We start from the raw sequence: 17,478 nt of genomic DNA on the forward strand, positions 1-17,478 counted from the left end.
TCTGTAAATTTTTTTCTGCAAGTTGATGGGAGACTTGCTTTCTCTAGCATCCAAGTGGCCAATGCCCTCATAATTACTAAATGCAGAAGGCAATTCTTAATCCTCTATTTAGCATTCAACACTGTTAACACCTCCACCTTTTGTTCCTGAATCTCTCCTGGTACCTCTCATACTCTTTTGGCTGCTCTTCCTTTTTCTTTTCTTTTTTTTCTTTTCTTTTCTTTTTTTTTTACAGATTGCAAGGAATTTGTCAGCTTACAATCCCTTATTTTTTATTTTTTACGCCTACAGCACCTGGTCTTCCTAGGTGGTCTCTCATCCAAGTACTAACCAGGCCGACCCTACTTAGCTTCCAAGATCAGACGGGATCAGGTTTGTTCAGGGTGGCATGGTCATAGACTGGCTGCTCTTTCTTGTGTTCTTTATCTAGGTCTTCTATTTGTTTCAATTCTGTTATTAGACTGTTTTTTTATAGCATTTTATGTTCACAGATTAAACACGAGGTACAGAGATTTTCCTTATACCCCCAGCCCCCACATATGCACAGCCTCCCCCATCACTGGCATCCCTCACAGAGTGGTACATTTGTTATAACTGATGAACCTACTTTGACACATCATCACTGAGTCCATAGCTTACCTTAGAGTTCACTCTTGGTGTTGTACATTTGGACAAATGTATAATCACATGCATCTGTCATTGTAGTACCATACAGAACAGTTTCACTACCCTAAAAATCCTGTCTTTCACCCGTTCATCCCTCTTTCTCCCGTAATTCCTGGCAACCACTGATCTTTTTACAGTCTCCACCATTTGAGTTCTAGAATGTCGTATAGTTAGAATCATACCAGGTGTAGCCTTTTCAAATTTACTTATTTTATTTAATAATATGCATTTGAGTTTCCTCCATATCTTTTCATGTTTTCATGGCTTGATAGTTTGTTGTTGTTGTTGTTGTTGTTCTGAATATCATTTCATTGCCCAGATGTACTGCAGTTTATCCACTAATCTACTGAAGGGTATCTTGGTTCCAAGTTTTGACAATCACAAGTAAAGCTGCTATAGGCATTGCTGTGCCAGTTTTTGTGCGGACATAAGTTTTCAACTTCTCTGAGTAAAAACCAAGAAACACGATTGCTGGATCACATGGTACTGTTGCAGAATCACCTCCCAAAATTCAGGTCCATGTGCCCAAAGCACACACAGGTAAACCCAAAACACCGAGACACCAGTGCTTGGAGTCAGACGAAGGTTTATTTGATTTGGGCAAAACAAGAGGACAGGAGAGCAAGATCTCTCAAATTCATCTTTCCCAAAAGCAAAAGTAGGGAGTTTTTATGCAGCTCAGGAGTGGGGCGGAGGGGAGCATTCCAAAGAACTGAGAGAAGTCCATGTTTCTTTAGTCATAAATATCACTTTTTCACATCAGGCTCTTGGGCGCCAGCAGCTGGTTGCAGCTACCTTGGAGACATTCTTTCCTTCTGCAAAACAAACTCATAAATTCTCCTTGAGACCCTGAAGTTACCTCCCGCTTGACAAAGAAACAGTACATCAGCAACACAAAATTATATTGTGAGAACAAAAGGAGTTGAGCAAGAGGAACAGTTAATATGTGAACAAAGGCCTAATTAAGAATCGAATTATTTAATTCTAGCTGCCAAAAATACTAGAGGCATTAAAATCACAAGGGGCTTGTCTACAATATGTTCAATTAATTAAACAAGGAGGCCATTAGACCGAGGTGGCACTAATGCTGTGGTAGCTTAGGTAAGCAAAGCCAAATCTAATCCTGCAAATGGTTCAAGATTATGAAATCAAAAACCACTAAGGACAACCAACCACAAGCAGCTAATGAGACTTTTAGCTATACACAGTCAGATGATCTCCTTTCTTTGCTTCTGCAACTCCTCCCTAGAAGTCTTTTCTCTAGCCCCTGCCAGCGAAGTGCCCCTAACTATGTCCAGTTGGGTGCTGCCCTATTTGAATCGATTTTTGCTCAAATAAACTTAAAAAATTTTTAATATGCCTCTGTTTATCTTTTAACAGATGTGATACTGTGATACAATAAGAAACATATATTTGGTCTTGTCCCTGGTTCCTTTCCCAGAGCTCCTAAAATCCTAATAGTTTACAGAGTAAGGAGTGTCTCTTGTATGCTAATGAGATGACTGGTGGCTGGGGGCTAAATAACTTCAGGATGGGGTCTGGTCACCCAAAGACCTAAGCACAATTAGAGGATCGACTTTCAGTCCCACCCCCAACCTCCTAGGAGGAGAAAGGGGATAGAGTTTGAGTTGATTACCAATGGTTAATGACCTCATCAATCATGCCCAGGTAAGGAAACCTTCACAAAAACCCCTGAACCACAGAGACCTTCCAGGTTGGTAAACACATTCACACGCTGGGAGGGTGGCACATCCCAACACAATGGGGACAGAAGCTCCTGCGCTCAGGACACTTACAGACCTCGCCCTGTGTACCTCTTCATCTGGCTGTTCATTTGTATTCTTTATAATGTCTTTTAAAATAAACAGGTAATAATAAGTTAAGCGTTTCCTTGAGTTCAGTGAGCCATTCTAGCAAATTATCAAACCTAAGAAGGGAATTGTGGGAACTCACAACTTTGTAGCCAAGTTGGAATAAAAAGTACAAACTGCCAGTTATAAAAAAAATAGTCACAGGGATGTAATGTATCGCAAAGGGAATATAGTCAATAATATTGTAATAATGATAGATGGGGTCAGATGGATACTAGACTTATAGTGGTGATGACTCCGTAAGGTATATAAGTACCTAATCACTATGCTGTACACATAAAACTAATATAATATTGTATGTCAACTATAATTAAAGTGTAAATTAAAAATTTTTTTAAAAGTCATTGCCAAACCCAAGGTCATCTAGATAACATCTTCTATGTTATCTTCTAGGAGTTTTATAGTTTTGCATTTTTCATGTAGCCTTGTGATCCATTTTGTGTCCATTTTTGTGTAAATGTAAGAACTGTGTCTAAATCAGCAGTTCCCAGCATTTTGGCACCAGGGACTGGTGCTCCAATGACAATATAATGCCTGATGACCTGAGGTGGAGCTGAGACGGTGATGCTAGCTAGCACTGGGGAGTGGCTGCAAATACAGATGAAGCTGCGCTCACTTGCCCGCGGCTCACCTACTGCTGTGCAGCCTGTTCTGAATGGGCCACTGACCAGTACTGGTCCATGGCCTGGGAGTTGGGGATCCTTGGTTTAGATTATTATTATTATTATTTGGAGGCATGGGTCTTCTACTTCTTACTGCATTTATTTCTTTAGATTTATTTCTAGATAAATATTCATCTTTTTTTTTTTTTTCTGATTGATCTCATTCATTCATTGTCATGGCTTCTCCTGTCTTCTAGAAAGGTACTCAAGTACCAGTCCATGGACTAGTTGCAACAGAATCAACAGAATCCAATAAGGGGGCTTATTAGAAATACAGCTTCCTCGGTGTCCTTAGGATTAAAACTTCTGAGACTCAGAATTTTAACATAATTTTTAGCAGAGAATCATATTTAAGGATGCATATTTAAGGGGATCTGAGGAGCAATCTTAGTAATCCCTGTTCTAGGAGATGCTGAACATATTTACATTTATTTCTTTAATCAATCCTGAGGGTTTACTGAGTTCTGCGTGCGCCTCCAACAGAGGAACATCCCCTTAGCCTTGACCTTGAACAAGCCATTTAGCCTCTCTTAGCCTATTTTCTCATCTGTAAAGTGAGAATGATAACATTTTCTCCCTTCCAGAGTTGTTGGGGGAATTAGATATTGCACTATTCTGACTCCACCACTGAGAAAGCACTCAATAAAAAACAGCTGTTATTTTCCGTCCTCCCGTAACACTTATCATGTGGTATTAGAGGGGACTCTCTCTGTCCTCAAAACTGTGAGCTTGTCAGCAGCAAAGACACGATCTCGTTCATCATTGTCTGCCAGCATCGACACATTATAGCCATTTGACAAATGCCTTGACTAGGTGCTGAAAAAATAACTGAGTGAATCGATTCTTCACATATGATGTCACAGAATTATGTGTGTGTTCGGGGAGGAACAAGAGACATAGTTGTGGCAGGAATGAAAAAAGAGAATGCCGACCACTTTTCTCATACATCTTTCTTGTTACTGCCCAGAAAAAAGCGGCATAAGTCTGTTGTTAAATCTGTGCCCCTTTTCCTTGCTTGACTGGCTTATGAGATCTAATATTTTTGCCATTTTGACTTTCCTTTCAGGACCTGCTGGGTCCTCTGCCCCTCCCTGCCATGGGTCCATGGGTACTAAGTTTTTGTCACTGTCACCAAGGAAACAGCAGAGATTCCTCATTCCACAGCTCTCGCATCTAAACTCTGGTTGCCTTTGTCCACTGAGCTAGCTAAATTCTTTGTGTGCACACTAAATCAACTGCCTGCTATACAGAACTTTACCCATTATTCTACCTTGGGGGCTGGGCGGGGGGGAACCCGATGTCTAACAATTTCCTTTCTTGGGAATGGCCTTTGTCCAGGCCTGTCAATACTCTTGAATGCACCAGACATGTTGGTCCCTATGAGCAAATATAAAAATTGCCTATTTAGCCTTTGCGGTGTGGGCAATATGAGTGCGGGTAAATTTTAAAGCACGCAACAGAGCATGCATAATGGGTTTCCCTTTTAAAAGCACAGTAAACCAAAAATAAACCTGACAAAGGACAGCTGTAGAGTTTTAACATGTGGAAAACTCTACAGGCGGCAGTTATGTAACTAGAAAAAAAAAACAACATGATAAATATTTCACACTGTTAGATGAACTTCCAACTCTGACATGTGAAAAGCAAAGGACACAAAACACACCTTAGCTCTCCAAGGAGCAAAATGTTTACAATGAGAGGGGCCCAAGGCAATTGCTAAAATCTGAGACTTGCTTCCAGCTGGAGTCTTGATAGCTTTTTTTTTTTTTCAACCCTCGAGTCCAAGGCGGAGCCGGCGAACCCCATCTCTCCGGAGCGCCTCCCTGGCAGCTTCGCTCCACAGCCAGACTTTTTAATACAAATCTCCACCTCTAGACTTAAAATCCCAAAAGAAGTTTTGCGCCAAAGAGGGGAAGAGAGGAGTTGGAACGAGGCAGGCGAAGTTCCCCCTCCGCTGCGCCCCCCGCCCCCGGCTCCGCGCCCTGGGGACAGCTGGCAGCCCCGCGCCGGACCAGACAAAGCGGATCAATCCCGGCGGCGCGGGGGTGGGAGGACGACCCGCCAGGGCATCCCTTCCGCTCTTCGCCTGCTCCTGCCCCATTAGGACCCAGCCGACACCTCGTCCGGCGTCCACGGTCCGCCCTCGGCCCCCCACCCCAAAAAGAAAGGCCCAGACCCCATCCCTGGGCTAGCGAAGACCTGGCTCCGGCATCCAGCTGAGAGCGCCCCAGGCCGGGAGAAACTGACGTCGCATCAGGGTCCGCCCCTCCCCTCCCTAGTCTCCACGGGTCTCTCCTCCTCTCTCGTCCCAGAAGTTCAGGGGCCCCCGCCCGGCCTCCCGCACTCCGGCCGCCGGGACCTTCGGCCTCCGACGAGCAGCCAGCTCGGGCCCCCGGGAAGATGGCGAGGAGGAGCCGCCACCGCCTCCTCCTCCTGCTGCTGCGCTACCTGGTGGTCGCCCTGGGCTGTAAGTTGCTCGGGTACCTCCGCCCTCCCACCCGCTCCCGCTGGGAGCCGCTTCCCCGGACCTCCAGCCCCAGACGCGGCGCTCGCGCAAGGCCGGCTCCGGGCTCCGGGCTCCGGGCTCCGGGCGGTGGGTCCGCCGCGGGGCATCGGACCCGGCCCCCGGCGCTCCCGGAATCCGCGGTGCAGGCAGTTGCGGGAGCGGGGGGGCCCGAGGTCTTTGGTTTATTGTCAGTAGCATCTGATTTTGTCAATTCTAGTAAGAGAAAATTAAGGGTCCACACCAGCAGGTTCTCGTTTTCTTGCAAAGTTGGGTTAAGTTTTCAAAGACAGAGGGACGTGATTAGAATGCAGAACTCACGAACTACTTGCAAGATGCTAAGATCCCAAGATGGCATCACTCGGAGGCTGCAGCGGGCCACACAAAGTACCGGAGGAAGGGGCGGTGTTGGCGTTTTGGGGGCTTTTCTGAGGGTCCCCATTGTGCCGGGAATTTGTAGTGCGCTCGTAGGGCAGCGGGTGGAGGGAATTCGTGGCTGCTGAGCCAGAATTACTTTTATCCTCTCCACCTGCACATCTACATTCAGTTAAAGTCTGTTGGGAGGACTCTAGCCAGCTGCTGTGTCCTCAGGGGACGCCCAACGGGACAATTGTTAGAAAGATGCTGAAGCTGAATGATTGATTCAGTAGCGGGTGAAGGGAGGGACGTGTTCCAACGCCAATTTCACGGGATGGTTCTAAAAAGGATTTTCAAGGATTCTGGGCTCGTGATTTAAAATTCTGGGAACGTTTCCTATTATTTTGTTTGCTCCGCGTTAACTTTTTAGAGAAATGGAGGACTTACACTAGAAATTACACTAGATCTTAAGCACTTAAGCAGTGAAGGCGTTTTTCTTTCGTTTTTCTTTTTTGTCGTTTTTCTTTATCTTTTCTTTCCTTTTTTTTTAAAAAAAAATTAATAGAATGAATTATTGTTGCTATTCAAGTTCTGGTAATATAATGCTTAAAATAACCCGCCCGATGAGCATCTAATACCATAGTGCAATGACTTTTCCTCACGCTGTCATTGCCTGAATATTGTGATGTGGTGTGAACACTGTCCCTTAGTGAGGGAGTAAGGTGCAAGTTGTCTCTGTGAAAGAAATGAGCTGACTGACCTATATTATAGAACATCAAACCAGAAAGGCAAGGCTTCACAATAAAGCCATTATACAATTTTGAAATATCAATTGGTATCATGTTGAACACACAGAAAAAAAAAATGAAAAGCAACAAAGAAGCAGGCTAGAGAAATCATAACAGACAGAACTGCTGGAGAAGTCATGTATTCAGTTGACGGTTCTAAATTTCAAATAAAAAAGACTGACTTTAGCGTAAAATTGTCACTAAAAACAGAGAAAACGGTTTTACTCTGCTATTACTGTTCTGATTAGAATAGAAATGATACACCCTAAGTTTGAAATTGTAGCCAAGAAACAACCAAGAGGCAAACACAGGCTTAGATGGATGGGCAGAATAACCTCTTCCTCAAGCTTTGGGTAAGTCTCACACATTAGCTCTTCTAACCCCATCCGGGACTACTTTGGAGGTGTGTAGGGATCTTTTAATATTGCTCCACGGGTGCCAAAAGTCTGGCATTGTGAGAATGTTTTCTTTTTCTTTTTTTTAAATAAACTTTTTAAATTTTATAACAGTTTCAATTTAAAGAAAAATAGTGAAGATAGTATAGAGAATTTTCATATACACCACACCCACTTTCCCCTATTTTGAATATCTTACTTAGTACGATACATTTGTCACAATTAATGAAGTAATAGTAATATGTTATTAACTAAAGTCCACACCTTCTTCAGTTTTCCTAATGTCCTTTTTTCTTCCAGGATCTCATCTAGGATACCACATTACATTTTAATAGTCTTGTCTTTTTCGTTTCTTCTTAGCTGTGACAGTTTCTCAGACTTCCCTTGTTTTGTATTACCTCGACAGATTTGAGGATTATGGCCTTCTGGTGAAATATTTTGTAGAATGCCCCTCAGCTGGTATTTCTCTGATGTTTTTCTCATGACTAGACTGGGTTCATGGGTTTTTGGGGAGGAAGATCACAGAAGTTAAGTGCTGTTTTCATCACATCATATTAAGGATACATACTATGAACATGAATTGTAACTGTTGATGTTAACCTTCATCACCTGGCTGGTAATGTACGTCAGGTTTCTCCATAGGCTACCCCCCTTTTTCCCCTTCCCATAGTGTATTTTTGGGAAGAAAGTCACTATGTACAACCCACGCTGAAGAAAGAAGAGTTATGCTCCACCTCCTTGAGGGTGGAGTATCGCCATAAATTATTTGAAATTCTTCTGCTTGGGAGATGTATCTCTCCTCCCCTCCACATTCATTCATTCATTCATTCATTCATTCATTTTCATATTAGCATGGGCTCATGAACATTTATTTTATACTTTGGATTATAATCTAATGCTATTTTATTTATTTTAGGGGTCAGATTATTACAGCGGTGACTATTGGTTAGTTCCTATGTGCCTATCGTGTGTGTACACTGTGTGTGTGTGTGTGTGTGTGTGTGTGTGTGTGTGTGTGTGTGTGTGTGTTTAGCATTTCCTTACTTTCTGGCACCACAATATGCTCCAGGCTTATCTTGTATTTATGTTTTCTGCTCCAGTCCTAGAATCAGCCATTTCTCCAACGGTTCCTTTTACTGGAGAATGGTGTTAGAAACCCAGATGTGGGCATTAGGTATGCTCATTGCTACTAGAGTGTTATTGAAAAACAAAAATGTTTTTTGGGCTCGGGTTTACTGTACAGTCTTATTTGTGATCTATCTACTCAGGTTTCATGTCCAGATTCAAAAACAGTATATTTAAGGCTTAGCATATATATATCAGACAGTGTTCCTTAAATATTCTTTCTTTTTAGGATGTCAACAAACTCAAGAGACAGAACATATCTTCAACTTATAGATAGTGACCCCAGGACAGCTGTTACTTGTCTGAATTCACTTATCTAGGCTGAAAAGAAGTGGAACTAGGATTTAAAAATCTGAGAATTTGTTCCATAGATAACTGGACTTCACTCCTCAATTTTTCTGAGTGCTTACCCCTTTTGCTTGTCTTCATTCAAGGAAAGAATGAAGTGGATTTAGTGGAATTTATAGGTTTCTTATTCTCTAATTACGTAGTCATCTTAATATTCATTCCAAATATAACTGTACCACCTGTTTGTCCTAGTCCTATCATGTGCAAATCATGCTTATTCCATTCTTTCCTTTTATTTCTGTTTGTCTTTTTTTCTTTCTTTGTAGTCTGGAGGATTCTTTTTGTTGTTGCTGCCATCACTTAAACTATGCTTTCAGTGTGCCTGTTGACGTATAGACATTTATTTGTGTTACTTGAATTCTCTTTTTATTTCCCATTAAAATGGAAGCTCCATAAGGGAAAGAATTTTGTGATGTTTGCTCACCGCTATATGGCCAGTGATGAGTAAGTACCTGGTTAATAATAGTAGCTATAAATATATACCTGTTGATTAGGTGGGAAGGGAATAAAGTAGAATGGATGGAAGAAATGGATGCATGGAATTAATGATCTCAATTTAAACTATGAATCCCTAAGTAGGTGGAGTGTCAGATTTCTCTGAGTTGACATTTAAGTTGATACCTCCAAAAACAATGGAAGTGAATGTTCAGTATCTGAGGCAGGGGAGGAAACTGTCATGCATTCTGGGATTTTCACAGCCAAGGAGTTGAGTAGGAATGAGAAGAGTGTGCTGTTCTTGACACTGTGGCTGGGGGCAGCTGGTTCTCAGATCTGGACTGGAACCCTGGTGCTGACCTAGTCTGGTGAGAGTATTTCAAGAGCTACACTCTTAGCTCCCCATTGTCTTGGCTCAAAAAGTCCTGAGCAGGAATCCTTGTGAGCCTAAGAGACAGGAGTTTTAGTTCTTCACCAAAGAGTCTTGCCTTTTTCTCTTTCTCCTTCTTATGCCATTGGCATCGAGTTTTTATTTGTTTGGTTGGATTTTCTGGGTTTTTTTGGTTTTCAAAGTTTCTCACAGGGATGGTTTGGGAGAGATTTGTCTTTATATTTGTAAGGAGCGGAAAAGCCTAGCTGGGTCTTTCCCCTTTGTATGAGGCATTTTCAGTTTGCTTGGTCTCATTTTGTCACAACAGTCACCTGCTGTTTTTAATTTTAGCTTTGCTCACACTGTAAAAACTTGGTAAATACTTTATTATAGACATAGTCAAAGACAAAAATAGATTATTTTTAAATGCCTTTACTTATATGTTTAAAAATAATATATGTATATGGTAAATTCAAACTGCACAGAAAGGTTGTAAAATGAAAAATATATCTCCTTTCCAGCCCTCCTGACTTCTATGCCATTCCTCACAAGTAACTTTTAACTTCCTTGTATATGTTCCAGAAAAAATGGGAGGAAAATATAATGGCAGCATATATGATATAGTTTCTTTGAAAATGAAGATTGGCTATGCTTGTTACCAAACTAAAGGAGTTTGTTTACCTGTGCACATCAAAGCCAGATGAGACATGAACAGGAGTTTGCAGCCAAGAAAGTAAAAGTTTATTTAGGGAATTAGCACCGGAGACACAGGTGAGCTAGTGCTCAAAGACCTGGCTTCCCTGTAGCATGTAGGTTATAGATTATATAGTGCAAAATCACGAGACACCATAGGTTAGTGGTTCCGGGTCGTGTTTGGAGATAATTGGTTGGAGGTAAGGTAAGGGTAATGAATCATTTCTTCAGGTCCTGAGGACAGTTCTGAAGTCTTTCTGGAGTTCTTCTGTCTGGTCTTATGGGAAAGTAGCGAGGTGGTTTTCCTACCTTAGAGCTCAGGAGCTGGAACATAACTTAGGCCAAGATGTTATTGTTAGCCTGCCAGAGGTCCAGACTGTGTGACCATTAGTCAGGGCCAGCTGCTGTCTGCTGCTGCCTCCAGTGTTGCTGATTACTTGGGGGATTTCTAGAGCTAGGATTTAAAACTAAATTGAATCAGAGTCATAAGGACCCTCAGTTTCATGCTTACTATTCTGCACCTTCCAACGAATCAGATCACGTTATATATAATATTCTGCTCCTCCTTACAGACATTTATTTTTACTAGTAATTAAGCCACAACCCAAAGCTCAGTCTCACAAACAGGCTCGTGATTACGTCTTACAGAGGCCTTTAAAATCCTAGGCCAACGTGCAGAGGGGCCACCTTCTAGTTAAAACCACCAAAAGTAAGTAGTGAAACAAAGTGTTATAACAAAACAGAAATACACTCCCAGACCAGTGTCCAAATCTAGAAAGAGAAAAATTTCAACCCAGACACAATGAACAAAGCCAAAAAGAGTAAGCGCCAACACCCAGAGAGGACAGAGACGCCAGCAGCAGCTAGGACTCACAGACAAGTGCAACCTGGTGCTATTTTTAAAGGAGACCAAAGAAGAAGTAATGACCACAGATAAAAAAGGGAACATGTTGAACTACTGGAATGTGCTAAATTTGAAAAGGGAGAATTGTGCTAAGGTTTTAAAAAACTGCTCTAGAGACACTTTAAAATAGGGATGGATTCTAATCAGAGGTAGAACTGACACAATGGAATAAACAATAACTCAAGTGTAAATAAGCACTAATCTCATTGCTCCAATTATCAAATAATCTATATTAATTAATCTGTTATTTAATCCAATAATTTAAATACACAGCCAGTCATGTCATAAAAAATATGACAAAAATTGTACACAAGCTAACTGGAGCCATAGAATCATTATACTTTGGTGCCATATAATGCTTTCGGTTCCAGAACAAGTCAGGTTCTTTTGTGCCTTGTGTGTGTGCGTATGTGTGTGTGTGTGTGTGTAAAGGAGTGAACATCTATGCCATTTTACCTAGATACAATGTTTCTCCTTTCAAACTCCATCTTCTCTGTGTTATTGTTGTCACTGTTAAAATGTTCTCCGTGTGGCCAGATGTAATTCTTCTCTCGAGGTCTAAATTCCAAATCCCTTACATCTTCTCTCAAGCCTTCCCAAGTCATCCATTCTTCAACGCCAAAGTCTCCCACATATTGTACTCCTGGTGCTCTTGGTATGTTTCTTGTTCTCTTTTGGAACTTTCTGGGCTGTCTTGTTCTTTTTACATAGGACCTGTCTGCATTATGAGTTTGCTGAGGACAGAGACAATGCACCTTTGTGTCCCTAGAAACTAGTGTAGTACCTGATGCACAGGGGGTCTGTAATACCTAATTAAATAGAAGTAAGTGACCAGGAGTTTAATGTTTGTGTATTTGTTTCTTAGCTTCATAAAATCACATAAATTTAATAATAAAAGTCCCAGGACAGGTAAATTTAATAGTCCTTAGTGAATGCATAATTTTACCTCTCTTAGAACTCCCTCCTCCTTATAAACCATGGCCTCTCTAGAGTTACAAGGAAATGTAGAAAGTGGTCTGCCTTTTAGAGAGTTTTGAGACATTTTGCTGATTGCCTGAGGCTTCCGTGTAGACTACAAATACATAAGCTCCTTCTGAGTTAGTAAACATTGATTAAAAACCCAGATGAATTAAACAGTACCTCCTCACAAGTTACCTGAGATATAACACAACATAGGATGTTAGAAAATTGTAAAATTATTCTCTGGAGCAGGGAACTGCAGACATTCCCCTCATAGTCCAATCTCTTTTGCCACTCAGTTGATATCATAGCAGTCTATGTCTCACAATAGGCAAGTTTATTAAGAGAAATGAGAGGACCTGATAAAGTGATCTTTATTTCCAAACCAAAGATGGTTCTCCTAGGCATTCTTGTCTAGTCGTCATGACATCTTTGTGTGGGATCTTGACGCCTCTTCGTTAGCACTGAAAAAGTTTTCCTGGATCCATGTGACTCATCAGCTCATTCCAAGGGTATCATCTCGGAGTTCAGCATTAGGCAGATGCCAAGATTAGATACATCCCAAGAATCTTAGCTCTGTTGTTCTACTCCCCCAGAAAAGCTGTCTGGAGATGCTGGAATGTTCAAACATCACTACTGGGGACACTGGTCTTCTAACTTTAATTATATATACTACTTCTTTTAGAAAGAGCACATGTCTCGCCTTAAGTTTCAGTTATAAATTATATATGTGTATTCCTGTATCAATATATTATATTAATTATAAAACATACATAGAATAAATATCCAACGAAATTAGTTGTTCTCATTGTGTTATAGGTATGTCTTTGTTTGATATATAGGATTTGCTTTAAAATTCCTCAACAACAAAAAGTAAATTAGGCAAAGTCTTTATAACTATTGAATTCAAGTAATGAATACAGTATATGGGGTTTATTGTTCTACTTTTGTGGATATTTAAAACTTTTCATAGTAAAAAACGATTTAAACCCATAAAAACAGAAAAAAAGAGATAAGCATGATAAATATAGTATAGAAATTCTATTACTGCTTCACGCCTCAGAGTTTTCTTATACACTCCGCCTTAGAGTTTACTGGTTTAAAGAGAAAATAAATGAACCAAAGTGAATCTACTTGAAATATCTGAAATGTCTATTCACTAACCTCTACACTTTAAGCAGGGCGGTCAGTATGCGAAACCCAAATTCTACTTTGACAGCCCCCTTTTAAATCTTTCAGTCTGTCTCACACTAATAGAAAACAAAATGCCTTACAACAAACAAGCACACACGCTATTATTAACAGGAGCTCCAAGTTGCTGGGGTGTACAGCGAAGTCCATTAATAAATCTACTGCATAGCAGCTAGATTTTTATTCATGATGCAGCATTGGCCTTTCAGTTCATTTCTTTTGAAAGGGACTTTAATATTTTATTTCCTAAAATGTAAAAAAGTACCCATTAGAAGAGTGCCTGTCATAGTCATAGACCAGTGGCAAGAAAAGGTAAATGCAAACGAGAGTTGATTAAATTTCTCAAAATTAATATTTTTTCTCTTGTATTTATTTTTGGAGACTGGTTCAATCAAACCTTTTTGGTCAATCCTCTGGCTCTAGTAAACAACAAGAGAATACCTGCGGGTTTTTTATAGGATGAGGACGTAGCCAGCATTGGACATATCAACCCAAACACATTTCAAAATTGCTCATACTTTCTAAAATATTCATTAAATGTTCAAATCCATGTCATTAATAACTCAACATCAAGTTTCACACGAGTTTTTTATATGATTTAATTACCTAGATTTTCTTTAATCCTGAAGATCCTGAAGCTCTGAGGATTATCTAGAAAAGATTGGCTGTTGGGGAAAAAAATGGAAAACATAGAGGCATTTAGCAGCCTAGCATCTGTGTCAGCAGCTCATGCACGCTATCAATGTAGTCATTTATGTCAGAAGTTATTTCCATGCTGGATAACACTTTCCCCAAATACACTATGAATTTATGAGCAAGGGAGTGTAGATGTTAATAAAAGAAAGAGTTTTACTTCACCTCCCATTCCATTACCTCTTAGTTTTAGAGTGAAAGGTTGCATCACAACCCTCTCATAGAATTTATATTTAGAGTCATAATTATTTGAACAAACAAGTTGGATCTCTCTTGCTTGTACCATTTTATACTTTCAACTCTTTATCTTTAGCAGTGAGATACCAAAGTAATGATGAGACCTGTCAAGACCAGCCTTTTACATTATGTGGCCTAGAATGTCTGAAGAAACTTATTTCTAATTATTAGAAGATAAAAGGACTAATAATTTTGGAAGAAGGATACAGAAATACTTCCTGTATAGAGCAAAGTTATCTCACTAGTGAGCACTGAATATATATGTTTCTTTTCAGAGGACAATAGATTCTCGTCTTTTACCGGAAAGAATATGAGTTGCATCTTCTCCAATAGGGTGATTCAGTGACATGTTCACACCGACTAAGATGGTGGGTGGAAACACCTTCATTTTTTAAATCGAATAATTTTACGAGTTATATTTCTAAGTATGTTTGACAGCGGTACATTATCGAATTCATAAGTTAAATGTTCAGGTGAGATGTCTCTATTGAAGGCTCAAAAGACCTCCTTATCTCTTAAACCATAAATGTCAAATTTCTTCACAAAGCAACAAAAAGTACGATAAAAATAAAGTGGAGCTTGGGATCCAAAGAACTAAGATTGTGCCAGTTCTGCTCTTAGTGATATGGCTTTAGAAAATGATTTTATTTTGTTAGATTCTTATTTTTCTTGTTTGTAAAATGAGGGGATTTGATTCGATGATGATTAGAGTTCTTTAAAATTTAACATTTTATGTTTTTAAATGGGGAAAAAATATACCATACCTACCATACTTAGATGGTAAAATTAATTTATATGAAATCGAGAACATGTTTTAATGCTAAAACATGTTCAGAGGTTTTATTGATTAGAACACAGAGTTTATTTGAAAAGGAACAAGGTATGGGCTCCCAAAATGGCTTGGTATTTGTGGAATTGATTGTAGATTATGTATAAAGTCTCTATTTGATGCAGTAGGCATCAGGAAGTTGCTGGAAGTTTTGAAGAGTGAAACAATATGCAAAAAAAAAATGGCACTTGGGATAAACAATAATTTTGATCTTTACATATAGACAGATTTAGGAGAGAAGAGGTGACTAGAGCTCAGGTAGGTGTTAGATAATAGAGTCCATGTTTAAGGTAGCAACTGTCAAAATTGTTTAGGAAGAGTTAAATTCTGAAGATACAGAAAATAGAAATTGGTAAGATTTAGTGGTTATGTGGTTTATGTGGTTAATGGAATGAGGTGATTAAATATGGGGGACATCAAATAAACCAAAACAGTAATTCCAAGGGTATAAACTTGAAGAACCAAAGAAATCATAGTATTTGAATTGAAAAGAAATGATTATTTTCTACAATCCAGGAGGCAATAAAATATCCAGCTAAAAATGTCTCCATAGATGATTGGAAAGAGGATCAGAAGTGTAAATAACCTGTGTCTATCCCCTGTATTTAAGTGGTAAATAAAAATAGAAAGGTTGAGTCACTCTGGGAGAAAATATGGAAGTGGATTACTAGGGGGCAAAGGACTGAACTCTGGAGACTGCTCAGTTAAAGACTATAAAAGAGCAGAGACAATGATGAAAAGGTGCCCAAAGGAAAAATAGGAAAACAACAGAACCAGTGTCCTGGAAGCAGGGAGGAATTCTGCCAAGTCAGTGGTTATTTGGAGGCTTCAAAGAAAAGAGAAAAGATCAGAGTGAAGGAATGAGCAGCCTAAGGGATTAAAAAGTAAAGAAAAATAAAATTAGCGTTTAAACAGAACTTTAGGATTGACTTTCAGAAGAATTATACTACTTAACCTGATGTTAGCATCCCTGTGTGGTACCTAGTACTATTTCTATGAGTTTCATAAATGAAACACAGAGGCTTAGAATATTTTTAGGGCAAGAGTTAAAGAAGTTAGAACTGCTGACTCCGAATCCTATTTTTTCCTCAGTGGACATGAGGATACTTAAAAGTGTAATGAAAGGTAAAAGGCTGAGGAGATTTTAGGACAAATGAAGGTGCTTTCTTTTTCTGGTGTTCACTTCAGCAATATGAAGGTGCAATGATGTATAGATTGTTATGTATAGATTTAGAATGTTATGCCTTGTTATGTATAGATTTAGAATCAGCATACAGTATCCTGCAGAGATGCTGCAAGGATGACTAATATTTTCTGCCATAAGAAGAAAATAATTTGTTCTGTTTAAAATGTGGTTAATGGTTAAAACATACCTTAATGTGTTATTAAAATTCTTCCTGACATTTAGTATATTTATAGTGTGGTTGACTCAACATATATAAATGCTTTCCACATTCACAACTCAAATTGAATTCAGAGCAATATTAACCTGAAGGTAAGCTTTTACGCCTCTAGTAAATATTGCATGATCTGAAAATATCGTTTAGCTAAGTGGGAAAAATATCCAAAAATTAGTATATCCAATACTGTAAGGGATTTATTATCAAATTTAGTTATCTTAACAGTATCACAAATCACCGACTAGGGAAATAGAAAAAGTTCCCCATAATTTTCTGGCCTTTTTTCTAAAAGTTAATATTAAAAGAAAACATTAATTTGCCTTAAGTAAAAATAAAGATTATTATATATTGTACATTTCCTAGATTTTGTATATGTATTGTTTTTTAAGTTACTATGTGCTATCTGATAGTGGGACACAAGGATGTTTTTTCTTTTAGTTAATTTTTTTGGTACCATTTTATAATTTCTTTTGCCTTTTACTATTTACCAACTTTGGTTTCCATGGGAACAGGATCAGTCAGAAAGTATTTGGGATTCTTTCAGAATGTTGAGTTCAGGATTCCTAATTAGGTTTCAGGCACTTGTAGCCTAGTTAATATGAGTCTCTGTGTCATATTTTTTGTTGCCTTAAGAAACATCTAAACCTATAGAGAATTTTTATGAGTTTATTTGAGCCAAACTGATGACAATTGCCAAAAAGCATAATCTCAATGGATTGAGAAAATACTCCAGAGAATGGCAGATTTGCAGCTTATTTTATACACCAGAAGTAGAGGAGACCTGAGAGAGGTTACATGAAATTCATTGGTGGTAGATTAAGGAGGCAGGAGAAAGAAAAGGAAGGAAATCTCTGGGATTGGATAAAAAGCAAAATGGAGAGACATACTTCTTTTACATTCGTGGGTACAGGGTAGTTAATTAACATTTATCACACATAGAGATAAATGGTGAGTGGGCAACCAGATAACAGTGAGGGGTTCTGTGCTCTCGTGCAGTGGGTGTGTCCTCAGGGGTCTGGAAAAGGAGATTACTCTGACATTTCAAAGATAT

At 39.3% G+C, this 17,478-nt stretch overlaps 1 protein-coding gene and 1 pseudogene across 1 annotated transcript in view; one reads left to right on the plus strand and one right to left on the minus strand.

Annotated features, from left to right (window-relative positions):
* Positions 1–282: 282 nt before the first annotated feature.
* Positions 283–400, minus strand: LOC112476870 (annotated as a pseudogene).
* Positions 401–5,002: 4,602 nt separating this feature from the next.
* Positions 5,003–17,478, plus strand: part of JAM2 (junctional adhesion molecule 2) — a 51,634-nt gene continuing 39,158 nt past the window's right edge. Inside the window, exon 1 of the mRNA XM_006908238.3 lies at positions 5,003–5,666. Coding sequence (XP_006908300.1) covers positions 5,600–5,666 — 67 coding nt within the window. The 5' untranslated portion in view covers positions 5,003–5,599. The remainder of the gene's footprint in view (positions 5,667–17,478) is intronic.

The sequence above is a fragment of the Pteropus alecto genome, unplaced genomic scaffold (genome assembly GCF_000325575.1).
Source record: "Pteropus alecto unplaced genomic scaffold, ASM32557v1 scaffold81, whole genome shotgun sequence".
NCBI lineage: Eukaryota > Metazoa > Chordata > Mammalia > Chiroptera > Pteropodidae > Pteropus > Pteropus alecto.